This window comes from Saccopteryx leptura, chromosome 3 (assembly GCF_036850995.1).
Source record: "Saccopteryx leptura isolate mSacLep1 chromosome 3, mSacLep1_pri_phased_curated, whole genome shotgun sequence".
Lineage (NCBI taxonomy): Eukaryota > Metazoa > Chordata > Mammalia > Chiroptera > Emballonuridae > Saccopteryx > Saccopteryx leptura.
Window position 1 is genome coordinate 212,815,779 of NC_089505.1, and position 26,601 is coordinate 212,842,379.

The 26,601-nt window shown below is 48.2% G+C and overlaps 2 protein-coding genes across 7 annotated transcripts in view; one reads left to right on the forward strand and one right to left on the reverse strand.

Annotated features, from left to right (window-relative positions):
• SETDB1 (SET domain bifurcated histone lysine methyltransferase 1) overlaps positions 1-11,313 on the forward strand; it is a 38,053-nt gene extending 26,740 nt beyond the window's left edge. For all 5 annotated transcript variants that reach the window (XM_066377405.1, XM_066377402.1, XM_066377401.1 and 2 more), the window contains exons 15-22: positions 4,041-4,210; positions 4,866-5,494; positions 6,491-6,519; positions 6,629-6,761; positions 7,032-7,197; positions 9,148-9,359; positions 9,625-9,713; positions 9,902-11,313. In XM_066377405.1, coding sequence (XP_066233502.1) covers positions 4,041-4,210; positions 4,866-5,494; positions 6,491-6,519; positions 6,629-6,761; positions 7,032-7,197; positions 9,148-9,359; positions 9,625-9,713; positions 9,902-10,019 — 1,546 coding nt within the window. In that variant the 3' untranslated portion in view covers positions 10,020-11,313. The remainder of the gene's footprint in view (positions 1-4,040; positions 4,211-4,865; positions 5,495-6,490; positions 6,520-6,628; positions 6,762-7,031; positions 7,198-9,147; positions 9,360-9,624; positions 9,714-9,901) is intronic.
• On the reverse strand, positions 10,667-20,020 carry CERS2 (ceramide synthase 2). Of its 2 annotated transcripts, none has more exons than XM_066377437.1 (11): positions 19,863-20,020; positions 14,321-14,494; positions 13,786-13,903; positions 13,473-13,591; positions 13,219-13,276; positions 13,078-13,128; positions 12,775-12,867; positions 12,457-12,585; positions 12,136-12,242; positions 11,855-12,008; positions 10,667-11,664 (listed from the first exon to the last, which is right to left on the reverse strand). In XM_066377437.1, exons 2-11 carry the CDS (start codon positions 14,491-14,493, stop codon positions 11,524-11,526), a joined length of 1,143 nt encoding a protein of 380 aa, XP_066233534.1. In that variant the 5' UTR covers position 14,494; positions 19,863-20,020; the 3' UTR covers positions 10,667-11,523. The 2 variants fall into 2 exon arrangements, with proteins under 2 accessions (XP_066233534.1, XP_066233533.1); XM_066377436.1 differs by lacking the exon at positions 19,863-20,020 and adding an exon at positions 19,582-19,714.
• Positions 20,021-26,601: the final 6,581 nt, after the last annotated feature.

Here is a 26,601-nt window from a genome sequence, read left to right on the forward strand (position 1 = left end):
ATGAAATAATCCAGAAATTTTTTCATAATTGAAGGGTATGTGTTTAAATTGACAGGGCCAATAGGTCCCAGCATAATGAATGAAAATAGATCTCCCACTAAAACATGGTAACAAAATTTGAACACTACCCACAGAACCCTGAGGACAAAACGAAAATCCTAAAAACTTCTAGAAAAAAGAAATAGACCACACACACCAAAAAAAATCAAAATGACTTCAGCCTTCTCAAAACAATATTAAAGGCTAGAAGGCAAATTAAGGAATTTATTCAGAATTCTATGGGAAAATTATTTCTAATCTAGTGTGTTAAATCCAGGCAAACTATTAGTTCAGTGTTAAAAGTAAAGACATATTTTTGATGCGAAATACATCAAAATTTTCCATTATTCCACTTCTGAGAAAGTTACTGGAAAACATAAAAAAAGTTACGAGAAATGGTTACCAACATAAGGGGATAAAGTCCAGAGAGAGGAAAACACAAGGATCAGGAAACAGGATCCCACTTTGGAGAGGGGCGAGGGAATCCCACAGATGATAGAGGAGTGAAGGGGAGTCAAGGGGAGGTGTCCAGGCTGACAGCTGCTTGCTGGGTGTAGAGAACAGCCAGTGAGAATGGCCACATCTGGCTGCAAACAGACTGGGAAAATGAAAGGTTTGATAGAAAATCTGCTGTCTGAGTAGGTTCACAGGAGATTGAGACTACTGAGGAGGTCAGGAGATGAATTTGTACTGAATGCATATTGAAAATGAAGCAAAGGGGGGCCCTGGCCGGTTGGCTCAGTGGTAGAGCGTCGGCCTGGCGTGCAGGAGTCCCGGGTTCGATTCCTGGCCAGGGCACACAGGAGAAGCGCCCATCTGCTTCTCCACCCCTCCCCCTCTCCTTCCTCTCTGTCTCTCTCTTTCCCTCCCGCAGCCAAGGCTCCTTTGGAGCAAAGTTGGCCCCGGGCGCTGGGGATGGCTCTGTGGCCTCTGCCTCAGGCGCTAGAATGGCTCTGGTTGCTGCAGAGCAACACCCCAAAATGGGCAGAGCATCGCCCCCTGGTGGGCATGCCGGGTGGATCCAGGTCGGGCGCATGCGGGAGTCTGTCTGACTGCCTCCCCATTTCCAGCTTCGGAAAAATACCAAAAAAAAAGAAAGAAAGAAAGAAAATGAAGCAAAGGGAAAGAGAGTTACTAGCTTTATCTCCATTGCTGTATCATTTCTGTTTTCATTTTAAACAAAATTTTGATCTTGTAACAATGTTTAGATTTGATAATGCTGAGTGGTAGATGACTATTCATTGTATCTTTTTTACTTGTTTGAAATGTTTCATTGAAATGTTTTCAAATAACCACAAATAATATATGACTCCTCTGCTTAAACCTCTCTAATAGCTTCCAACTCTGCTTTGGGTTTTATTTTACCACTTAACACTGGGTCACAAGACACTATATTATCTTGCCCCTTTCTGTCTCTCTCCCTGCAAAACTGTTCTGACCACACTAACATTCTTCAGTTCCTGGATCCAGTTTACCCGCTATTTGTCAGCCTACCTTGAGGGCCTCTGTACATACTGTGCCCTCTTCTTGGCACCCTTCCATTATTCTTTGTATAGTTACCTCTTTAACCTTGAGCTCCCTCAGCTTTATTCTCACCTCAGAGAAACCTTTCCTGTTCACTCTAAAATTGGGTCATTTTCACTTTCTAATACTGTCTGTGAGCACCCTGTTTGTGTTCATTATAGCATCTGTGACAACTTTATTCCCTTGTCTTCATGTGTCTTTCCCATTAGAATGTAAGCTCCATGAGGGCATGAACCTTGTCTGTTTTGCTCACCATTGTATCACCAGCAGTGTCTGGCACATTGTAACAACTCAGGTAAACTTTGTTGAATAAATGAAAGATACTTTTCATTTGAATGTTGAATAAATAAAGTATAGCTACTATGAAAGTTTTATCTGGGCCCTGGCCAATTAACTCAGTCAGTTAAGAGTGCCATCCTGGGCCCTGGCCGGTTGGCTCAGCAGTAGAGCGTCGGCCTGGCGTGCGGGGGACCTGGGTTCAATTCCCGGCCAGGGCACATAGGAGAAGCGCCCATTTGCTTCTCCACCCCCCCCCCTTCCTCTCTGTCTCTCTCTTCCCCTCCCGCAGCCAAGGCTCCATTGGAGCAAAGATGGCCCGGGCGCTGGGGATGGCTCTGGGGCCTCTGCCCCAGGCGCTAGAGTGGCTCTGGTCGCGGCAGAGCGACGCCCCGGAGGGGCAGAGCATCGTCCCCTGGTGGGCAGAGTGTAGCCCCTGGTGGGCATGCCAGGTGGATCCCGGTCGGGCGCATGCGGGAGTCTGTCTGACTGTCTCTCCCCGTTTCCAGCTTCAGAAAGAAAGAAAGAAAGAAAGAAAAAAAAAAGAGTGTCATCCTGAAACAAGGTTGCGGGTTCAGTTCCCAGTCAGGGCACACAAGGGAAGCAACCAACTGAAGAATGCAGCACTGAGTGAAGCAACAAATGCTCCCTTTCCACCTCCCCTCTTTCCCCCTTCCTCTCTCTCTCTTTAAAAAACAAAACAAACAAAAAACAATAAAAGTTAGACCCTGGCTGGATAGCTCTGGAGTGTCCTCCTGGAGTGTGGAGGTTGTTGGTTCAATTCTTGAGTCAGGGCACATACAGTAGCAGCTTGATGTTCCTTTCTCTCTCTCCCTCTCTCTCTCTCTCTCTCTCTCTCTCTCTCTCTCTCTTTCCCCCTGCTTCCAAAAAAAAAGTTTCATCTGTAGTGATTAAACTAAGTTCAAATTCTGCCCTCATCCCTACCTAACTGATTCTGTTTTATCAGCTGTAAACAGAGGATGTGAACATTGACACCCCTATCCCTAATGGTGTTTTAAGGGACTGTTCTTGATATGGTGCTGGTTCTGTGTTTCATGAAAATTCATTGAGCTATGTACTTCTCTGTGTGTATATTATACTTTGATTTTTTGAAATTTTATTTATTGATTTTAGAGAGAGGGGAAGGGATAGAAAGACAGAAATATTAATCTGTTCCTATAAGTGACCTGACTGGAGATCAGACCCACAACCTTTCGTGTCAGGACAATACTCTGACCAACCGAGCTATTCGGCCAGGACTTAATAATTTTTTTAAAGTTAAAAAACACCATTTAGGGTTCCTTTAAGGACAGAATAAGAGAATGTATATAAAGCATTGATATAATGCCAAACACAAAGTACTTGTTCAATAAATAGAAGCTGCTCTTACCATTTTTGCCCAGTGGGTAAAACTAATGTCATCAGCCAACCAAGTACTGTTGTCATCTTTCCAAAAGTAAATATCTTCTTTCAGTTCGCATACCAGGAAAATAAAGAACAAAATCCTACCCCTGAGCAAAACAGAGCAGAAACACTGATACCTGAAAAGATGACCGTTTTCTCAGTATGACTACTTCCTTTAATGTTGATATTTGCTAGATCTGAGTAACTTCAGTAGTTTATTTTTAAAATATTTGTTAAATCCCTTAAACTAGATATAGAATGAGCTCCCTGAGATTAGAGATTATGAGGTTTCCCAGTGTTGTGTCCCCAGTGTCTAGCATAGCTCAGTGTTTTAATAAATTTTCACTGAATAGAAGAATGAAAATCAGCTTTAAAGAACTTTAGTACTAATTCCTCCTCATTACTTCCATTTCTGTATCTATTACATTGGGTTCTGCTTTTGTTTTATACTTTTATTCTCTGCATCTAATTCTACAAATTATTGATATAGCTTATCTACTTATTTTAATGGCTATTAATCTGTGTTCATATCCTAGTTGCTAAGCTTTTCTCCCAAGTTAGGCATTCTGCTATTCAGTGTTACTAACTGTATAAATATCTGTATAAGTCACTTTTCCCTCTTCTGAATTGTTTCCTTGGGCAGTATTCCCAAATGAATTAAAGAGCATAGACAGTACAGTAAATCTGCTCACTTAGTCATTACCTAATAAATGATGATACCTTAACAATTATAACAATTCTGTGGAATCAATGGGTGCTCTAGTCATCATGTCATGATGGATTTTGTCTTCTCCCAGAGTTTATGAGTGTAACAAACGCTGCATGTGTGACCCCAACATGTGCACAAACCGCTTGGTACAGCATGGACTGCAGGTTCGGCTACAGCTGTTCAAAACACAGAACAAGGGCTGGGGTATCCGCTGCTTGGATGACATTGCCAAAGGCTCCTTTGTTTGCATCTATGCAGGTTGGTGGTGAAAGGTTTGCTTTCTCGAGTTAGAACATGATGGAGAATAGAATCAGAGACAGGTTTGGACGTAGGAATAAAATGCTTGACACGTGACTGGGGGTCAGAGGAGGCCAGGATTTTTTGTCTGTAAAGAACAGGGTGACTGATGTTCCTGTCTGGGTGGATGAGGTTGGGACAAAAGTACTTCATAAGGACAAGAGTGAAAAGGAGTGAAATTGTGGATGTGATATTTCAGAAAAGGGGCATGATTGGAGAGTCGAGGATATCATTTTCTCCCACATCATTCTACCCTGTCACTCTATTCAGAGAGCTTGTCTGTTTCTATTTATTTGTTTGTTTATTCATTCATTTTGTCTGTTTTTTAATCACCCAAAGATCTTTTAGCATAGCATAGAACTCTCTTTTGGTAAACAAAGTAAAAAGAAACATTGGGAAGGCAGAAAGGGCAAGATCTGAAAACTGCAGTAAGCTGCTCACACTCTCCCAGTGAAGACACAAAGGAGGAGGTGTATCATCAAAGAGAAATGAGACCCCAATGGAGACATTTTGACTTTATGGGGTGGTGGGCTGGATATTGATTGACAGTATGACCCTTATTCTTTCTAAAATATCAGCATAACCCTGGAAGGCCTTTAATTCTCTTTATTCCCAGGCAAAATTCTGACAGATGACTTTGCAGATAAGGAGGGCCTGGAAATGGGTGATGAGTACTTTGCCAACCTGGACCATATTGAGAGCGTGGAGAACTTCAAGGAGGGCTATGAGAGTGATGCCCCCTGTTCCTCTGACAGCAGTGGTGTGGACTTGAAGGACCAGGAAGATGGCAACAGTGGTACAGAGGACCCAGAAGAGTCCAATGACGATAGCTCAGATGATAACTTCTGTAAGGATGAGGACTTCAGCACTAGCTCAGTGTGGCGCAGCTATGCTACCCGGCGGCAGACCCGGGGCCAGAAGGAAAATGGATTATCTGAGATGACTCCCAAGGACTCCCAACCCCCAGACCTCGGGCCCCCACATCTTCCTGTCTCTCTATCAATCCCTATGGGTGGCTGTAATCCACCTTCCTCTGAAGAAACACCCAAGAACAAGGTGGCCTCGTGGTTGAGCAGCAATAGTGTCAGTGAAGGTGGCTTTGCTGACTCTGATAGCCGCTCATCCTTCAAGACTAGCGAAGGAGGGGAAGGCCGGGCTGGGGGAGTCAAAGCAGAAGCTGAGAAGGTCTCCACCTCAGGGCTGAGCTTCAAGGATGAGGGAGACATCAAGCAGGCCAAGAAAGAGGTAAACTCAGCCTGACCAGGTGGTGGCACAGTGGATAGATCATCAGCCTGGCACATTGAGGACCCAGGTTCAAAACTCCAAGGTTGCTGGCTTGAGCACAAACTCACCAGCTTGAGTGCAGGGTTACTGGCTTGAGTGTGGGATCATAGACATGACCCCATGGTCTCTGGCTTGAAGCCCAAGGTTGCTGGCTTGAGCAAAGGGTTACTTGCTCTGCTGGAGTGCATGCGCGCACACACACACACACACACACACACCCATCAAGGCACATATGACAAAGCAATGAACAACTGAGGTGCCACACCAAAGAATTGATGCTTCTCATCTCTCTCCTTGCCTGTCCCTCTCTCTGTCTCTGTCTCTCTTGCTTAAAAAAAAAAAAAAAAGTAAACTCAGAGAGCAGTGGTTTTTGTCTAACTTTTGTATGGTAATAAACTTAATGCAGTCTCACTGTGAGTCTTCACACAGATTATTTACATGACGGATATTTCTGTGGCAAGCCTAATTTTCTCCTCCCAGCATAATCCTACTGTTTGTTTAAACAAAGAAATTATATTAAAATCAACCCACAGGGTTGATTCATTCCAAAATTAAGCATTCATAAATAATTTTTTACATTAAGTGCTATTTCAAGTTATGTACATCATTACTTCCTTCTCGGAGAAATAAGAATGAATTTTAAATATTTTTAATGAAAAAAAATTTTTATATTGAAACTTATCACATTATAGGTAGTAACTGTGCCTTGTCCTTGTAAGACTCTACCAGCTGTTTTCCATTAACATTTTATGCCTTGTCATTGGGAAGTGTTGAGGACCTTCCCAGGGTGGTTTGCTGATGAGACTGATTGCAGCTGTCTGATTGCATTAATTTTCAACACATCTCACTACCCTCTCACTGGGTAGTGTCTTTGAAGTCATTTGAGATGAATTCTAAATGTTGGATTTGTTACCTAGGACCATGAAAACATTTAGCCTTTCACTTGCTCTTTTCCAGGATCCCGATGACCGAAACAAGACGCCAATGTAAGTCCCTCTTTCTGACCTATTTCCAAATCTGCCTTCTCTCAATCCTACAAAAGAAGCCAAAGAAACAGCCAATAACCTGACTCCTCTAATTTTTTCCTCCGATCAGAATTACTGAGAGCTCTCGAAATTATGGTTACAATCCATCTCCCATGAAGACTGAAGGGCTTCGCCGCCCACCTAGTAAGACTAGTATGCATCAGAGCCGACGCCTCTTGGCCTCAGCTCAGTCCCATCCTGATGTAAGTGATCTTTCTCAAGCTGTACTTTACCCAGACCTCTTTGTTACTCAGAGTCTGAGTGAAGGAACATGCTTCTCCTCAAGTCCTTCACCATAATTAGTTATATCTTTTCTTGATTCTTTGACCTTGATTTCCTGCTTCATTTTCCTTCCAGTATGTAATCATCTTGCTGTAGCCCCAGCTCCTTTCTGCCTAACCACAGGTAAGAATAAGAACTTGACAGGGCCTCTCCATTTACTCTTCCTCCTTCCCTCCCTTCTGCTTCCCCAGGATATCCTGACACTGTCCAGCAGCACAGAAAGTGAGGGGGAAAGTGGGACCAGCCGAAAGCCCGCTGCTGGTCAGACTTCAGCCACAGCAGTTGACAGTGATGATATCCAGACCATCTCCTCTGGCTCTGAAGGCGATGACTTTGAGGACAAGAAGAACATGTCTGGTAGTCTAGAAGAATTTGGGGGGTAGTTGGAAGGTCCCAGGGTTTTTTTTTATAGTGGTTAAACATATAATTTATGAAGTAGTCCCCTTGATAAGTCCAGTACCACCCAGCACCATACAGTTATATTACTGACTTTTCCCCATGCTGTACTTGACATCTCGTGACTGTTTTTTAACTACTAATTTGTACTTTTTTTTTTTTGTGGCAGAGACAGTCAGAGAGAGGGACAGATAGGGACAGACAGACAGGAAGGGAGAGAGATGAGAAACATCAATTCTTTGTTGCGGCTCCTTAGTTCATTGATTGCTTTCTCATATGTTCCTTGACCGGGGGCTACAGCAGACCGAGTGACCCCTTGCCTGAGCCAGCGACCTTGGGTCCAAGCTGGTGAGCTTTCCTCAAACCAGATGAGCCTGCACTCAAGCTGGCAAGCTCAGGGTCTCGAACCTGGGTCCTCCGCATCCCAGTCTGACGCTCTCCACTGCGCCACTGCCTGGTCAGGCCTAATTTGTACTTCTTGTTTTACCTTATTCATCCACCACCCCCAGCCTCCTGCTTATCTGGTAACCATCAGTTTGATCTCTTGAGTCTGTTTAGTTTGTTTAGTTCTTTAGATTTCACATAAGTGAAATCACGTGGTATTTGTCTTTGATTTATTCCACTTAGCGTAATATCCTATAGGCCAGCGGTTCTCAACCTGTGGGTCGCGACCCCGGCGGGGGTCGAACGACCAAAACACAGGTTGAGAACCGCTGCTATAGGCCCATCCACGTTGTCACAAATGATAAGATTTAATTCTTTTAATTACTTAGTAATATTCTACTTTATTTGTATATATATATTACATCTTCTCTATCCAAACATTATCCAATTTAGGTTGCTTTCATGGCTTGGCTATTGTAAATAATGCTGCAGTGAACATTGGTATGCATATAGTTTTTCAAATTAGTGTTTTGCATTTCCTTGGATAAATACCCAAAAGTGGAATTGCTGGGTTATAAGGTAGTTCTATTTTTTTTTTTTTCTTGTATTTTTCTGAAGCTGGAAACGGGGAGGCAGTCAGACAGACTCCCGCATGTGCCGGACCAGGATCCACCTGGCAAGCCCACCAGGGGGCAATGCTCTGCCCATCTGGGGCGTCGCTCTGTTGCAACCAGAGCCAGTCTAGCGCCTGAGGCAGAGGCCACAGAGCCATCCCCAGCGCCCGGGCCATCATTTGCTCCAATGGAGCCTCAGCTGCGGGAGGGGAAGAGAGAGACAGGGAGGAAGGAGAGGGGGAGGGGTGGAGAAGCAGATGGGCTCTTCTCCTGTGTGCCCTGGCCGGGAATCGAACCCGGGACTTCCACACGCCAGGCCGACGCTCTACCATCAAGCCAACCGGCCAGGGCCAAGGTAGTTCTATTTTTAATTCTGAGGAACCTCCATACTGTTTTCCATAATGACTGTACTGATCTGCATTCCCACCAACAGTGCACAAGGGTCCCCTTTTCTCCACATCCTTGCCAACACTTGTTTGTTGATGTATTGATGATAGCCATTCTGACAGGTGTGAGGTGATAGCTCATTGTGTTTTTTCATTTCTCTGATGATTAGTGATGTTGAGCGTCTTTGCATGTCTATTGTCCATCTGGGGGTAGAGGATTTTTAAAAGAAGCTAAAGAAAAAATCCAGATCTCAAAGAGTTAAGACATCTCTGGGAGGGCTTCCTGGCTCACAGGGAAACTTAATATTTTTGACAAGTCTTCTTGCTCTCTTCTTTCCATTTCCCTACTTTTTCCTCAGCTCCTTTATACAGCAGATCTAATCCTGTTTGAAAAAAATGGCACTTAAGATCTTTGCCTCAGTCCCAGCTCATTGTTATTCCTGAGCTGCAATGCATGAGATTAAATAGAGGTAGACTATCCTGTCATGGGTTGGGATGGGCCTGACCCTGCTGTCCTCCCTGTCTAGGTCCAATGAAGCGCCAAGTGGCAGTAAAATCAACCCGAGGCTTTGCTCTTAAATCGACCCACGGGATTGCCATTAAATCAACCAACATGGCATCTGTGGAAAAGGGAGAAAGCGCACCTGTCCGCAAGAACACACGCCAATTCTACGATGGGGAGGAGTCTTGCTACATCATCGACGCCAAGCTTGAAGGCAACCTGGGCCGCTATCTCAATGTGAGACCCCTTTCCTTCACCTCTAGATATAGGGTAATCCCATGGTCCTCAAATTTCTACTGCTTTTAACACAACTATATAAACCTACCTTTTCTTGTTATAAATTCTTGGTTTTAAAGGTTCTTAAAGAGGTAGTTTTTATTTTCCAGAATTTCTGCTATGATGGGATGATCAGGTGTCATCGTTTTTCACCCAACTCTCACTCACTCCACAAAACGAGGTTCTATTTCCATGGTTCTTACCAATCCTGTCCTTAAACCTACAGCATAGTTGCAGCCCCAACCTGTTTGTCCAGAACGTCTTTGTGGATACTCATGATCTTCGCTTCCCTTGGGTGGCCTTCTTTGCCAGCAAGTAAGGAGTCAGGAAGAAGGGTGGTTGGGTAGGAAAAGAAGCTTGGGGTTGGGAAAGAGCAAGGACTGTTGGGACTCTGAAGCCCCTCCATCTGTGATCCAGCTCCACCAGCACCCCCTGTAACCCCTGTACCCCCTGTACCTGGGTTCTCTGCTGTCTTCACACCCTATCCTTTTCTTCCTTTGTAGGAGAATCCGGGCTGGGACAGAGCTTACATGGGACTACAACTATGAGGTGGGCAGTGTGGAAGGCAAAGAGCTGCTCTGCTGCTGTGGGGCCATCGAATGTAGAGGCCGTCTTCTTTAGAGGACAGCCTTCTCCCTAACTTCCTGAACCTTTCCTGAAGAGACGTTTCCCAGGAACTTGGTCTTTCTGACTGTTGAACTCTGACCACCCAGTTCTCCAGCCTGGCTGTTCCCCCAGCTCCTAATAGATAGAAGCAGGGGTTCTGGATCAGGAGATCCCTTCCAATGTGGTGCTAGCAGGCAGGTCCCTCCTCCGCCCCCTACGGCACTAGGAGGTAGGGAGAGGCTACCACTCTAACCTGGGCCTGACATCCCTCAGTCCTGCTGTTGCTCATCCCTCCCGTCCTATATTTGTTCAAGTGTTCATGCTTCTAACACTTTGTTCCTGGTATGAGGGCTGTGTATTTGCTATCCTTGGTTTGTATTGTTTCTTGAAAGTCTTTTAATAAGATGTTAAGACTAAGATTATGATGTGATTTTCTCTCCCTCAACCCCCATTCTTGCAATTCTGGGTCTTTCAGTGAGCAATCTCTTCCCCCAACCTTCCCAACGGGCAGCAGTCATTAATCTCCTACATTCAAAACCTTTGCTTTTTCTTATTTGCCATGTGAAATTTTTAAAAGAAATTATGTAACTGTGAAGAAGGTATGAGAAAGACTACCTTAGTTTATTTAGTTACTCCCCTTCTCAATTCCTAATAGTCTCAGACACTTGTTGCCATGTTTTACTTAATCTTTAATATATTTTAATTAAAAAAAACCATTAACAGTACATTTTGGTCTGAAGTGGTCCCACTGCTAAAATGCCAGGTGCTAGCTGTAATTTTGGATTTAAAACCAAAACCCCAAATGTTTAATAAATAAAAATTAGAACTAGTTGCCATTCTACTCCAAACCAACAAGCTTAGAGGAAGAGGACAGAGAAAGGAGGCAGTAAGATCTTGGACCTATGACTACAGGGACAGCTGGCAGAGAAGGAATGCAAGACTGAGCTGTCCCCAGTATGGCCCCCACTTTTTGGCAGAGGTAGGGTAAGGGTCATAGGTACCCTCCTACACTCAGTTGCATCTTAGGAGAAAAAAAATTAAAGTCAGCTTAGCTTTGGTTTCTGGTCCAAGTTAGGGAATTTAGAAAGGTGAGCTTTGGCCCTACTTTGGCAGAATGAGGCCCACAGATGTGACAATAAGGCACAGCCCTAACTCTGGAGGTCAGGGAGTTAAAGGTAAACAGCTAGGGCCAAAATCTGAAGAATAAGGAATGTGAGTTGTAATGCCTACACCCAGAACTGAGGAAGGATCTTGAAAGCAATAGAAAGGACAACTTGGAAAATAAAAACCCCTCCCCCCCAACAAACAATATAACCAACCTCCCCAGGTAGAGACATGGAGATAGTTGGTTAGGATTTGGTTAAAGGCAACTGGGTGACAAGCAGGGGGTGGGAGGCACAGAGAACTCTCCTCTGGCTTTCTCCTTTCTCTCCAGAACTTAAAGTGACCCTATTGGGGGGTGGGAGGGAATAGTTCCTTGGCTTTGCACATTAATCTGAGGGGCAGCAGGGACAATGGTTCAGTCATTCTTACGATGGTTGTTGTTGAGGATGGGGTGGCCATTGGCTAGGGCCCGGCTCTTTACTCCTCCCCAAACTGCAGCCTCCTCCCCCTCTGAGCTCTCTGTTTCTTCACGGTCACTGCGTTCATCTTCTACCTGCTGTGGAAAGGGATAAGAAGGGTTACTTGATGTCCTCAAACTCCTAAGTATTGCCTCTCTGTGTGGACTTGTTCTAGCTATTCCAGGGCCCTACAGTAGTTTTCTAGAGGGTTGCTAGTATGGGAGAAAGTTTGAGAAGTTTCTAGAGTTGAGGGTAGTAGGGCCTACAGAATGGGGAGAGAACTTTTACCTTTCCAGTTATGAACTTGTGGGCCATGCGCAAAATGAGGTAGGCCCAGAAGATGTGCAGCATCTGTAGCACTCCCATCATGGAATTGAAGAAGTAATAGCCAAAAAAGGCAGGATAGAGCTCCAGTGGGTACACCACAGTGCAATGCAGGATCCTGGGAATGGCAAGGGAGAGACCGTTGTAAACACAGATAGGAAGGGGTTAATGGAGGATAGATAAATGGGGTGAAGCAAGATTCCTTACTCCATGAGAACAGGAGCAGAGTCTGGCCTCCTACTCACCAGAAGGGCAGGATGACCAGTCGGGTGATGATGAAGACGATGGCAAAGACGATGAAGATGTTGTTGCAGGTGTTTTTCCATCCCGCATAGTTAAACATCTTGGCTGACTGCATAGACAGCCCCCATTTGTCATCATGGGCTCCTAACTCTCCCATATACATTCACACACACACACCAGTTACCATACTGGCTCTGTGTCCCCACCTCTTTGATCCCAGGAATGTCACACACCCCCCCCCCCCACAAACACCAAAAAGATTGAGGGACAGGAGAACCTGCACCAGGTTCCCTGGGTTTGCAGAAATGCCCAGAAAGCCTGACCTCCAGCAGATAGTCAGAAGAGTCATGCAGAGCCATGATGAGAGTCCCAGCACGAATGTAATTGGCAAACCAGGAGAAGCTGATGAGGATAATAGTGGCCACATGGTGGATGATCTGCTCCTTGAAATCCTATGGAAAAGATGTAGGTGCCAGGAGACTTTCTTGTTCCACAGCCCCCACTGTTCCTTCTTCCTCCCCCTCCCTTTTAGTTCCCCATATCCCACATCTCCATCCAAAGCACCCAGAAATCAAAGGAGAGGCCATTCATCACAGTTTCATCTTGACTTCCAGACTTAATGGTGCAGACCCTTGACCCACCTTTCGCTTGACATCGGAGGCGATACTGAAGAGCAGGGACCAGTAGAAAGAAAGTTCAATCATGTAGTACCAATACTGGGAAGGGATGGTGCTCTGGGAGAGGAGAGAATGAGAGAGTAGGTTCAGGGCCCCACAGCAGCTGGACCCAAGGGTCTCAAGCCCAGCCCTTCTAGGCTCAGAGATTCCAGTCCCTTCTTCCAAGTGTTCCAGAGATCATCTCTTCACAGGACTGTGTTCCTCCCAGTCCTGTCCTACATTGATTCTCTTAACCCCATATAAGGAAATAAAGACCCCATTTCATACCTGTATGGGATATCCCTCCCAAACTTTCTTCATGTCATAGAACCAGGGTTTCTGCAGAGATGAAGAGAAGTTAAAAGAGGGACCCAAATTCTACAGCCTCCCAACACCTTCCCAGAGAACCTCCCAGTAATCCACACTCACATCCACAATGACAGCCATGCCAGCAATGAAAGCAATCAGGTAAAATGTGAATCTCCAGCTGGAAGAGGAAGGGAAATGGCTAGGAGAGTGCATGGGAGGAGGGCACAACCCTCCCCAGAGATCCTCAGGAACATGAGTAACCAAACTGATCTCATTGACTGGGTGAGATCTCACCCTGCATACAGCCATTGCCCGCCCCTCCCAGCAAGATAGATCAGGCCTTCCTCTGCTTCTCCTGCTCCAACCGCCCCCACCTGGCTTCTCGGAACTTCTTGAGGAGACTGGGCCGGTCCTGGTTGCGGCGGCGTCGGAACCAGCGCTCTACCTGGCGGCCAGAGAGCCCACTCTGCCGGGACAACATCTCTACCTCCGCCTGGGTGTAGTGAAGAAGCCTATTATATTTCGCTTCAGAACTCGGCAGCGCCCCACACCCTCTCCAAGAACCCTGAAAGTGTACCTCTGGTCCCATCTCTTCACCCACCAGAGCTGATATTCTGACCCATTCTTGCCTTCCCTCCCACCCCCACTAGAACTCAGTAACCACTAGAGCAAGTCTGCAGCTCCCACCTGTTTGGGATGCTTGCCGCTGATCAGGTAGAATTGCTCCAAGGTGGGGTTGAGTGGTGCCCGCAGCCGAGTTTTCTCCTTTACATTCAGAAGGGCAGCCAGCGGTGTGGCCACGTAACTGGGGAAGGGACAGGAGTGAGAAGTGTCTGGCTCTCCTGCAATACCCCTCAGTAGCCCCTAAGCTGGGGCAGGAAAGGACTGCAAGCTCAGACCACTTTATCCTGGACCTCAGTTTCCTGGCAATCCCTCTCTGGCCTCCTTGGGCTGCTCATAACTGACAAAGCCGTCTGTGTTCAAAGTGACCAGGAGGGGTGGAGGGTGAGAACAAATAACCATTGAGAGAAAAGGCCTGGGGGTGCTGAGCCCTCAGGAAAACAATGCTGCCTTCAGTGGGGGGGACACAGTAGGCGGGGACCTAGGTGGCCAGAACACTGGGGTCTAGGACCAATTAAATAGCAAGAGATAAACAAACTTGAAGTGCAAACAACTGTGGCTGGCAGCCACAGAAGACATGGGGGTAGACTGGTATGCTCACAGCTCAAAGAAGTATCGAATGATGAGGAAGAGCAAGGCCAGGGGTAGTGTGATATACAGGTCTGAGGCCTTGGCATAGACGCGTCCATCTCGGTCTTCTAGATCACCCCAGGTTAAGTTCACAGGCAGCCACAGCCGTTCCCACCAGAAGTAGTCATACAAGGTCTGGAGCATCCTGAGTGATAAGAGGGGAAGGCAGAGGGTATCAAGGGGACAGCCACAGGAGAGAGAGAGATGACAGTTTTCATGGTTTATCAAAAGATGTAGGGGGCTGAGACTCAAGCCCTGGGCTCAGGTCCTGGTCATGTGGCCTTGGACAAATCAGCTTCCTCATCTATAATATGGTGGCTTTCCAATTCTAACAGTGACTATTTACAGCAGCAACTGAAGGTGATGCTGACACTCCACCTCCAAGTCCTGATTCCCTAGAATTAAGAATCTCAGGTTTCCCATCATTTTGCTATCACAGCATGGAGGACAGGTAGGATCAGTCCTGAAAGCTATAGCTAACAACCTGAATATAGGCAGAGGCACCCTCCCTTCCCCTAACTCTCCAGCCTACCCCTCTAGCCCTCCACTCAAACAACTGCAAGCTTCCTTGCTGGGCAAGTTCAAAACCAGATTTCAGGGCTTGAGCAAACCCTTCCCTTTCCCTACAACCCAAGGTTCCTAGGGAAAATGAAGAGGCAGAGTAAAGCAAAATTAAGTCCCCAAATGGGCTGAGCTCTAGGATAATCAGTAAACTAGTGCACATAAGATTAACACCCATGCCCAAGCTGCCCAATTCCTACACATAAAGCAGAAGAATCCTATCAGAAGTGTCTTTTCAGTGCTGGCCAGGTAGCTCAGTTGGTTAGAGCACCGTCCCAAAGCAGAGGCTGCTGGTTCATCCCCAGTCAGGGCACATGCTGGTACAGATTGATGTCCCTGTCTCTGCTCTTCCTCTCTCTAAAATCAATAAAATAAATATGGGGGGGGGGGTGTCATTTCAGAAACAACGTGAAGGCAAAGCTGCAGAGAGTCAGGGGTTGGAGGACAGAATCGAGACAGCAGACCAAGAGATCTGGTGGAATTAGAAGCTACTGCTTGGCCCTTGTCAGGAAACCCAGTGGTTAGAGCATTGCCCTGACACACCCGTGCTTCGTACCAATAACAGGATTTTAACTCGACCTAACCACTAGTTCATATGTTGCTTCACTGGGGAATTTTCTTGTGTTTATCTATCTTTCCCTTTTCCTAGCATCAAATGGGAAGACTTTTTCAAAAATTAGCTTCTGCATAAAGTCCCTGGAAGCGTTTATTAAACGTGGAGATTCTGTGATCTCTGTCAGACCTAATGGGTCAGAGTCTCTGCAGGTAAAGCCCCAGAATCTACATTTTTAACAAGTTCTCTGCAAATCAATGTTTCTTTTTCTCTCTAAAAATCAATAAAATTAAAAAGTTATTGCATATTAAGGTTCACCCAGAAAATAAAACACTAGTCTGCAGAGGACAAGAGGAGAGCTTTCCAGGCATCCAACCCTCATCCTCCCAAGAGGGAGGAGAGGTGGTGGTATTTGGACTGGCCTTGAGACTAGCAGCTGACATAGAGGGAAGGGGGTCGTGTGTTCCCTCAGACCCCCTCCCCCCCACACACACACACACCAAGGAGGAAGAAAAGAGAATAGAGAAATTGTTCTCTACTGTGAACTAGAGACAAATGAGTGCCCCTGGCAGAAGACTGATCACATAGGTCATAGCAGAACTGAGCTAGGCTGGTCCTTCTGCCCCTCCTCCGGCAGCTCCACCCCCACCCACTACAGAAGCACTTGCGAAATCCCTCTCAGCCTGTCACGGGTCAGTATTCCAGCTCAAGGACTTTATACCCTCTTGTCCCCACTTCTGGTCACTGCTCTCTGGGATGAAATCAGAGGTCGGCGCTGAGAAAGGAGCTTCAGCTCCATTTTTCCCCAATACCACATGTATGTACACGTACACACACACATGCACACGCATATTCCAAGCCTCAGCTCGTGAGGGTCCGGTCCCTTCCTCCTCTACCTTAGAATAAATATACTTTTCTTTTCAGAATAAATATTTAATTAAAGAGATGGAAGCCTTTTGAACTGAACAAAAACATAATTATCCACAGTGGAACTTTGCCCACATAACCATGCACACTCATCTTTTTTCCTAAGAAAAGTGGTAGGGAAGGGGCAAGCCAAGAATGCCAAGATGTGGTGGCACCTCTGGCTTTTCCTTCCCACTTCTTTGCTGAGCCTGACCAGAGGTGGGGAAGTATACCCAACCCAGTCACCTGACTGATAGTCTCTTGGAGCCCAACTTATCTGCCAGCGAGATCTAAAGCCAAGGCTACAGTCAGGCTGAGACATTAGGCCCCATCCTCACCCTGGTTAGTGGAAAACAGCAGGGAAGTTTCTCTATACAGGGGGATTTTAAGGATTAAAGACTCAGAAGGGTCCTAGAGGGGTGGGTGGACCCCCTCTCCCTGATTCCTGTGCCCCCTGGAATGTCTGCTGCCAGGCTTATCTGTACAAAGAAAGTGAGGAGCTGGGGAGGTAGGCAGAACAAGTGTTAAGACAATGGTCAAGGACAAGTGACTGGGTAGTGCAACTATTTCAGCCCTAGGACAAGTTATACCTGTCTCCTTCCAGCTCCCCGCAGGAGACGGGTGTGAGCTGTGATGAGCAGGCGTGAGCCATGAGCGCTGTGAGCAAAAAAGCATGCTATGTCAGGCACTCAAGAACTGCAGATTAATGGGGGTTCTCCTGCACCTGGGTTTCAGGCTTTCTGTGACCACAGCCTTCCTTTGCTTCCATTAGCAGAGGAGCACCACCCCATCCCTTCTCACCTGGACCCAGTTGTGAGAGACACCAGATTCAGCAGGGTCAGGACTTCTATCTCAACATGGGGAGGGAGTGGGAGCGGAGATGAGAAGGGCTCCCAGGGCCTCACTTTACACATGCCCACACAATCAATGGGTCTGCTCCTGGTGGCAGTCCTGGCAGCTTCTTGGCACCAGCACACCAAACCAAGCAAGGGATCCCATAAATGAAAGGCTGGGGCAAGAAAAGGGGACATGTTCTGGAAATGGGGAGATGACTTGCTTTCTAGGCCTCCTTGGCCCTTAGGGCAGTTCCTTGATTTTCTGGTAGAGAAAAATCACAATTGCAGATATTTTTTCCGCTCACAGAATTCACTACCCCCAGAGGCTAGAAGAGACAATAGGGTATGTGTGTGTCTTCTCTCTCTCTCTCTCTCTCTCTCTCTCACACACACACACACACATACATACACACAAACACCTGCCTCAGAGACACAGACGCCACTTTCTGAGACACAGGCTGGAAAGGGGCCAGCAGAGCAGGGATTTCATGGGCATTGGATTACCAGGAACTTGAGCTCAGTTCAGCCAGTCTCCACCCTTTGCCTCAACTCTGACTGACCCCTTCCAGACCTTCACGGATGGATGAAAAAAGGCAGAGGGTCCCCATGGAGGCTTGTAAACCCAGGAGGGCAGAAGTTTGAGTCTGTGAGAAAGGGATCTCACAGACTCAATGTGACAGCAGTGCCACTGGCTCTCAGCACTTTGAGGAATAACTGAGGACAATACAACAGGGTTAGCAAGAGAGGAGAGAGTGACAAAGAGAGGATCCCACTGGCTTCCAGATCCCACTGAAGCTTGAGGAACTACAAAAAAGAATTGGAAGAAGATCTGAATAGTCTTTCTTGTTGAAAAAATTTCAGGCAGCAACAGCAGCATATCAAGAACTAGAAGGCTGCGAGCAATGAAGCCAAGAAGAGGTGTTGTAGCTCTAGGTTGCAGTATAAGGCCCAAAATCTAGCTTGTCTGTAGGCTGTTCCACTAGAAGCTCCAGCACACCCCGATACCGCAGGAGATTACAAGCCCCTAGGGGTAGGGAGAGGCCAACCGGTTGAAGAGGCAGATGAGGCCACTGCTGAAGAGCACAGTAAAATAAGCCAGCCCAGGGGCCAGTGACAGGGTCTAAGGAGGCCCTTCCTCCCAAAGCAAAGCTAGCCTAGGCCCCAGTGAAGGGAATGGATTGTGGGATACCAAGGAAGACAAGAAGCTCTTTTTTTTTTTTTTTTTTTTTTCATTTTTCTGAAGCTGGAAACAGGGAGAGACAGTCAGACAGACTCTCGCATGCGCCCGACCGGGATCCACCCGGCACGCCCACCAGGGGCGAAGCTCTGCCCACCAGGGGGCGATGCTCTGCCCATCCTGAGCATCGCCATGTTGCGACCAGAGCCACTCCAGCGCCTGAGGCAGAGGCCACAGAGCCATCCCCAGCGACCTGGCCATCTTTGCTCCAATGGAGCCTTGGCTGCGGGAGGGGAAGAGGGGAAGAAAGAGACAGAGAGGAAAGTGCGGCGGAGGGGTGGAGAGGCAAATGGGCGCCTCTCCTATGTGCCCTGGCCGGGAATCAAACCCGGGTCCTCCGCACGCTAGGCCGACGCTCTACCGCTGAGCCAACCGGCCAGGGCAACAAGAAGCTCTTTAGAACAGAGAGTCTGTGCAGTTCATTGTATGATTAGACCCTGAGTAAGGAGGCTGTAGACAAGTCCTTACCCCTAGGAGCCCCATCAAAAGTGCAGTGAGCCATCCAAATTCATGCCCAATCACCTGGGTTGTAATTTGGGATGTCAAACCCTCCAACACAGTTGTGGGGGTGAATACCTGCTGGAGGCCTTCCCTAACTTGATTCTCTGGGAAGAGGGGCTCACTCCATTCCTCAGGATCCTCAGAACCCCCTGACTGGAGCCTGGCAACTCAGGTGACTGAGACCAGATTCGTGCAACACACCTGTGACTAACCTACTTGCCAGAGAACCTCCGATCCAGTAATTAGCAAGATGTGGCCCAGAAAACCAGTTTCACCAGCAGCTCCCCCTCCACCCCTGCACACACCCCATAACGGTTTGGGAGCCTAACCCTTGGGGGGCCGGGCAGACTCTCAGAGCCACTCCTTCCTGTTTCCCGTTAGGCACATGGGCGCTCCGACCTCCCTCCCAGAGTGGCCACAGTGCGCTGGTAAGGAGAAAAAGAAGCAAGACCCTTCCGTCCCCTCCTACTCTAGCCACGGGAGCCGTACAGGCCAGGGGCACCGCCGCGGGTCCTGCCGCCTCCGGGCTCTGGCGCAAATGGTCACCAAGCCTTGCTAGTCCCCCACAAAGGGGCGCCTGTGTCTCGGGCCGACGCGCGCAGCCCCGCGCCCCCGCATCCCCAGCTCCCGGGCCCTACCTGTTGCCCAGAAGGGCCTCTCCGCGCTCTGGACGGCGTATCCGGGAACGCCGAGGCGCTGGGGGCCCCCGGAGCGCTGGGGGCCGGCCGCTCCCGCCCGGGCCGCCCTTCCTCAGGCCCGCCGCCATGAGCACGCCCCGCCCGGCCGCCCCGGTCCCGTTCCCCCCGCGGCCCCGCTCCCGCCCCAGCCAGGCCTCCCCGCGGAGCTGCGTCCGGGCGGCCCCAGTTCTCCCAGCTTCCCCGCGCAGCGCCCAGACTCCCGGGCCGGGGTCCCCACTCACTCGGCAGCGGCGGCGTCGCGGAGCTGGCCGGGCCGGGGGCCGCTGCTCTGTCTCTGCTCTGGTCGAAGCTCCGGGCCCCTGCGGACTGGCTCGGCCGGCTCCTCTCCTCCCCCTTCCGCCCGCCCGCCTGCACGCTCCCTCCTCCTTCCTCCTCCTCCCGCCGCCCTCCGAGCGCAGCTGAGCCGGGGCCGAGCCCAACCTGGGAGAGCAAGGCCGCGAGCCGCCCCGGAGCCGGAGCCTGGGCATGGGCCTGCAGCCAGGGCGCGCGCGGGCTGGGGCTTCTGGGGGCGGCCGTGTCCAGCCCCCACTCCCCGCCGCCCCTCCCGGGCCCCGGCCCCCCTGACCCGACCGCGCCCCCGGGGTCGCCGCGCCGAGAAGCCACCAGTGGGGGCGGGGGGGGGGGGGGCGGGGGGCAGTACTGGCTCTTCCAGCCCGGGTGCGGTATAGCCCTCGGGGACCCCGAATCAGACCCGCGGATCGGGGGCGTGGAGGAGCCGTGCCCCTCCCTACCCAACCCAGGGCGCCCCCAGCTATGGTCCGAGGTCTCGGCCTGGCAGCAGCCCCTGTCCCCTCTACCCCGCGGATCGCCACAATTCCACCTCCAGCCTCACTGGGCAGCAGACGAGGAAGGCGTCCGGGCTCCCGTGGGGCGCAGCCCAGGGGCGTCCTGTCGCCTATGCCGAGCGACCCTCCAGGGCCGACCGAGGCAGCCGGCCGTGGTGATTGCATTGCCCTTCCCAGCGCCGAGCCCAAGACCCCTAGGGCGTCCCCACCCCACCGCCGGCCATAAAACCCACATTTCCACCTAAGAGCTGAACAGTCTACCCCCGTGATACGCATACCCTACTGGTAGACTCGGAAAGAGCCAGCTCCCAACTTTTGTGTTGCAAAATGTATTCGAGTTTTCCATCTACATCACATTTATCCATATTGAAATTCACATTTTAAAAATTATTTTTTGCTTAGTCTGGTAAAATGCCGTTTCAGACACATGCAACATGTTTCTCCTAAAACAGTGGTTCTCAACCTTTCTAATGCCGTGACCCCGCAATACAGTTCCTCATGTTGCGGTGACCCCAAACCAAAAAATAATTTTGGTGGCTACTTCATAACTATAATTTTGCTACAGTTATGATTCGGAATGTAAATACTTGATATGCATTATGTATTTTCCGATGGCTTTAGGCAACCCCGCCGGGGTCGTGACCCACAGTTGAGAACCGCTGTCCTAAAACCATCTATAAGGCCAGGGGCCACCATCGTGGCCCTTCACATGCAGGTTCTCACTGATTTCGGGCAGACTGTAAAGAAATGGCAGAGTCCGACGATGGTGGGCCATTCTGTTTATTGGTGTCTCACCAAGACAGGCAAGCCACAAGAAAAGCCAAGGAGCCCGACCAGGTGGTGGCACAGTGGATAGAGTGTCTGACTGGGATGCGGAAGGACACAGGTTCGAGATCCCCGGGTTGCCAGCTTGAGCGCGGGCTCATCTGGCTTGAGCGAAAAGCTCACTAGCATGGACCCAAGGTCACAGGCTCAAGCGGTGGAGGGGGGTGGGGTTACTCAGTCTGCTGAAGGCCCACGATCATGGCACATATGAGAAAGCGATCAATGAACAACTATGATGTTGCAACGAAAATCTGATGATTGATGCTTCTCATCTCTCTCCGTTCCTGTCTGTCTGTCTATATCTATCCCTCTCTCTGTCCCTATAAAAAAAAAAAAAGAAAAGAAAAGAAATGAAAAGCCGAGAGAAAAGCAACCTGCTTTTCCCATAGAAGACAAGGGATCAGGAAGGCCCCTGCAATGCTGATAGCAGGATCCGAGAGAGCAAGCCCCTGGTCTGCCCCCATTTTATAGTGTAGAAATCAAAACCTTTAAGCCAGGGTACAAATAAGGAAGTCTCTAATACAAAGTCACTCATCTGAGGCATAAATGGGATTCCTCATAAGAGTGCACCACCCCACATCATGCAACAGACAAGGGTGTGGGGAAAAGCTTAGTGTTGAGAAGATCTTAATATTAAAAGGGCGGGAAAGGCTCAGTCTTAAAACTAAGCCTTAGGCCTGACCAGAAGGTGGCGCAGTGGATAGAGCATAGGACTGGGATGTGGAGGACCCAGGTTTGAGACCCCAAGGTCACCAGCTTGAGTGCGGGCTCATCTGGTTTGAGCAAAGTTCACCAGCTTGGACCCAAGGTCGCTGGTTCGAGCAAAGGGTTACTCAGTCTGCTGTAGCCCCACTGTCAAGGCACATATGAGAAATCAATCAATGAACAACTAAGGAGCCACAACGAAGAATTGATGCTTCTCATCTCTCTCCCTTCCTGTCTGACTGTCTGTTCCTTTCTCTGACTCTCTCTGTCTCTGCCACAAAACATAAAAAATAAAAAGAGAGCTACAACTTACTCCATGTAGAGGTAGCTTAATTTTTTACTTTGATGAAATGTTGGCATTTTTATACTGTCTCAGCTGAAACCTCTAACAGTAGCTTGTTGCATGATTTATCTAGTCAAATTCAGTTTAGGAAGGAGTGTGACACACACCCCACGCACACACTCACTTAACTAGTTTCAGAGCTTGGCTCTCACCATAGACTCATTCTGGAGAGGTAAAGAGGCAGGAGCTGACTGATTTCCACCTGTTTGATCATTTGCTTTTTGAGGCCCTCCTCCTGAGATATGACTTGTTGGCGCACAACCTGCAACCCTGCCTCATCTCTGCCTGAACCAGCCCTAGGGGACTCTAGCCTTTTTGAGCCCCAGACCTGCCAGTTCCCAGCAACTCTTCCAGCTCTGTTTTCCTTTTCCCCAGACTGAACACCTCCCTTATTAGAAATCTTTTCTCTTTGGACCCCTTTGTAACTTCCACACCTGCAGCCTGCCAATTCCAAAGTTCCTTCTACCTTTCTTGAGCTCCCTCCCCAGATTCCTCCTCTCCTACACACCCACACACCCTTTTCCAGTGAGGTTCCAGTGTCTCCTCTTTGGGCCACAGCTGACCTTGTGCCCTCTTCAACTCCTCCCCACACCTCTATCACACCTCTATCCTACTTGGCTTCCTCTGGCTTCTAAGCTCTTTCATCAGGCAGTTTGTCTAGATGCCAGGCTTTCCCAAGGTCCCGACCAAACTTCTTCTTTTTTTTTTTTTTTTTAGAGAGAGAGAGAGAGTCAGAGAGTCAGAGAGAGGGACAGACAGGGACAGACAGACAGGAACAGAAAGATGAGAATCATCAATCATTAGTTTTTTGTTGCGCGTTGCAACACCTTAGCTGTTCATTGATTGCTTTCTCATATGTGCCTTGACTGCAGGCCTTCAGCAGACCGAGTAACCCCTTGCTCAAGCCAGCGACCTTGGGTCCAAGCTGGTGAGCTTTTGCTCAAACCAGATGAGCCTGCGCTCAAGCTGGCAACCTCGGGGTCTCGAACCTGGGTCTTCCGCATCCCAGTCCAACGCTCTATCCACTGCACCACCGCCTGGTCAGGCCAAACTTCTTCTTCTTCTTTTTTTTTTTTTAATTGATTTTAGCGAGAGAGAAAGGTAGGGCAAGAGAGAGACAGAAACATTGATCTGTTCCTGTATGTTCCCTGACCAGCAATGGAACTGGCAACCTCTGTACTTCTGGAGGATGCTCTAACCAACCAAAGGAGTATCTGACCAGGGCCCCACCAGACTTTTTTTTTTTTCTGGGTTTTTTTTTTTTTTTTTTTTAATTCATTTTAGAGAGGAGAGGGGGAGAGAGAGAGAGAGAGAGAAAGAGAGAGAGGAGAGACAGAGAGAGAGAAGGGGGGAGGAGCTGGAAGCATCAACTCCCATATGTGCCTTGACCAGGCAAGCCCAGGGTTTTGAACTGGCGACCTCAGCATTTCCAGGTCGACGCTTTATCCACTGCGCCACCACAGGTCAGGCCCCACCAGACTTTTTAAATTATTCTCTCCCCCACCCCACCCCAAGACTGAAGACCAGTTAACTTTTTTTAAGATAGTAGTGGGGAGGAGAAGTTTGGGGGCAAAAGTTAGATTGCCAAGGCCTGAGAAATAAAGATAAGAGGGTGTGCCACCCCTCCCCCAGGAGAAAAAAGAGGTGGATGGAGAAGAGAAATGTCGGCCTCAGGCAGCATTAAAATGATGCTACCAGTTCTATCAATATAATTGGGACACACATACACACACACAGGCCTTGGCTGGACCTGTAGATTTTGACCACCGCCCTCTGACCCATCCCCCATTGTCCGGGGCTGGCATAGCCACACCCACAGTGCCCCAAGCTGCCTGCTTTGCCTTGACTCACTTCCTCTTTATAGGCTGCTGAGGTGTCCTGAAGCTGAGGCAGAGGACACCACCCTGCCAGCAGCCTGGGATTTAGACATCTGGGCAGGCTTCTGGGACAGGCAAAGACAGGGGCCTCAGGTATAGAAAATGGGTCTTCCCAAATAAGTCTGGGCCATGCAACACAGAAGCCAGTTTGGGTACAGGAGTAGAGCTTGGCTAGTATAGAAGCAGAGGGATTCAGGTGCTAAGGGTTCTGGGGAAAATAAGTTTCCTTTCAAGAGGAAAAATTGCCAGAAAGAATTTCTATGTATTCTGAAGTCACTCAATGCAAAGAACAGTCATGTGTACACATAATGACAATTCAACAACAAAAGACCATATATACAACGTGGTTCCATAAGATTGTAATGGAACTGAAAAATTCCTATTACCTAATGATTTCATAACAGTCTTTGTTTGTTTGTTTGTTTTTGGAAATTGAGAGAGAGGAAGAGAAACAGAACTTCTACTTATTTGTGCAGTCATTGATTGATTTTTATTTTTTAGATTTTATTTATTCATTTTTAGAGAAAAGAGAGAGAGAAGAGGGGAGGAGCAGAAAGCATCAACTCCCATATGTGCCTTGACCAGGCAAGCCCGAGATTTTGAACCAGCGACCTCAGTGTTCCAGGTTGACACTTTTATCCACTGCACCACCACAGGTCAGGCTGATTGATTCTTATACATGCCCTGAACTGGGATCAAACCCGAAATGTTGGTGTATTTTTTTAAAGACTTTATTTATTCATTATAGAGAGGAGAGAGGGGGGGGGGGGAGGAGCAGGAGGCATCAACTCCCATATATGCCTTGATCAGGCAAGCCCAGGGTTTTGAACTGGCGACCTCAGTGTTCCAGGTTGACACTTTTATCCACTGCACCACCACAGGTCAGGCTGATTGATTCTTATACGTGCCCTGAACTGGGATCAAACCTGAAATGTTGGAAATGTGGTGTATTTTTTTAAAGACTTTATTTATTCATTATAGAGAGGGGAGAGAGAGAGAGAGAGAGAGAGAGAGAGAGAGAGAAGGGGGGAGGAGCAGGAGGCATCAACTCCCATATGTGCCTTGACCAGGCAAGCCCAGGGTTTTGAACTGGCGACCTCAGCGTTTCTAGGTTGATGCTTTATCCTCTGCACCACCACAGGTCAGGCCAATGTTGGTGTATTGGAACAATGCTTTAAGCAGCTGAGTTACCTGGCCAGGGTTCATAACAGTCTTAACATTGCCCTAGTCCAAAGGTTACAAAAAAAATCAACAAGGCTGCAGATGAGATGGCAAGCAACTTTAACCTGGGTGTGAATGAGAACTACACCAAAAAGCTCCTAGCAGTTGTTCCTGAGGAACTAACTAATGAGAAGTTGTTGGTGCCGGAATAGGAACACATAGCTAAAGAAAAGGCAAGAGAAAAGAAAACTGTAGGAGAAGAAAAAAAAAATAGCCCCCAAAATAGTCAATGAAGCGTTTAGCAGAAGCTTTTGAAGACTTCAGCAAGCTCCTCAAAAAGTATGAAATCAGCCATGGCCAGTTGGTTCAGTGGTAGAATGTCAACCCGGCATGTGGAAGTCCGGGTTGGATTCTCAGTTCAGGCCACACAGGATAGGTGACCATCTGCTTTTCACCCCTCCCCCTCCCTTTTCTCTCTCTCTCTCTCTCTCTCTCTCTCTCTGTTCCCCCAGGGGCAGTGAAGATGGCTCCGATGAGCCTCTGTTTCAGGCACTAAAGATAGCTAGGTTGGAGGGGGTCCCCAGATGGTCAGAGCATCTGCCCCAGATGGGGGAGGAGTTGTTGCCAGGTGGATCCCAATGCAGCACATGCAGGAGTCAGTCTCTGTATCTCCCATACTCTCACTTTTATTTAAGTTTGAAATTATGGACCCCAACATCAAAAGGTTTTCATTGACAAAGATAAATGTTCACAGTACATTATCTGTGTTAAAGAACAAAATTTAAGCCTGACTAGGCGGTGGCACAGTGGATGGAGCATCAGACTGGGAAGCAGAGGACCCAGGTTCAAAACCCCGAGGTCGCCAGCTTGAGTGCGGGCTCATCTGGTTTGAGCAAAAGCTCACCAGCTTGGACCCAAGGTCGCTGGCTCCAGCAAGGGTTTACTTGGTCTGCTGAAGGCCCGCGGTCAAGGCACATATGAGAAAGCAATCAATGAACAATTAAGGTGTCACAAAGAAAAACTGATGATTGATGCTTCTCATCTCTCCATTCCCTCTCTCTGAAAAAAAAGGAAAAAAATTTAAGTAAACTTGAAGACTTACTGGCTCTATTAAGGATTTTATTTTATTTTTTTTTACAGAGAGAGAATCAGAGAGAGGGATAGATAGGAACAGACAGGAATGGAGAGAGATGAGAAGCATCAATCATTAGTTTTTCGTTGTGATACCTTATTGTTCATTGATTGCTTTCTCATATGTGCCTTG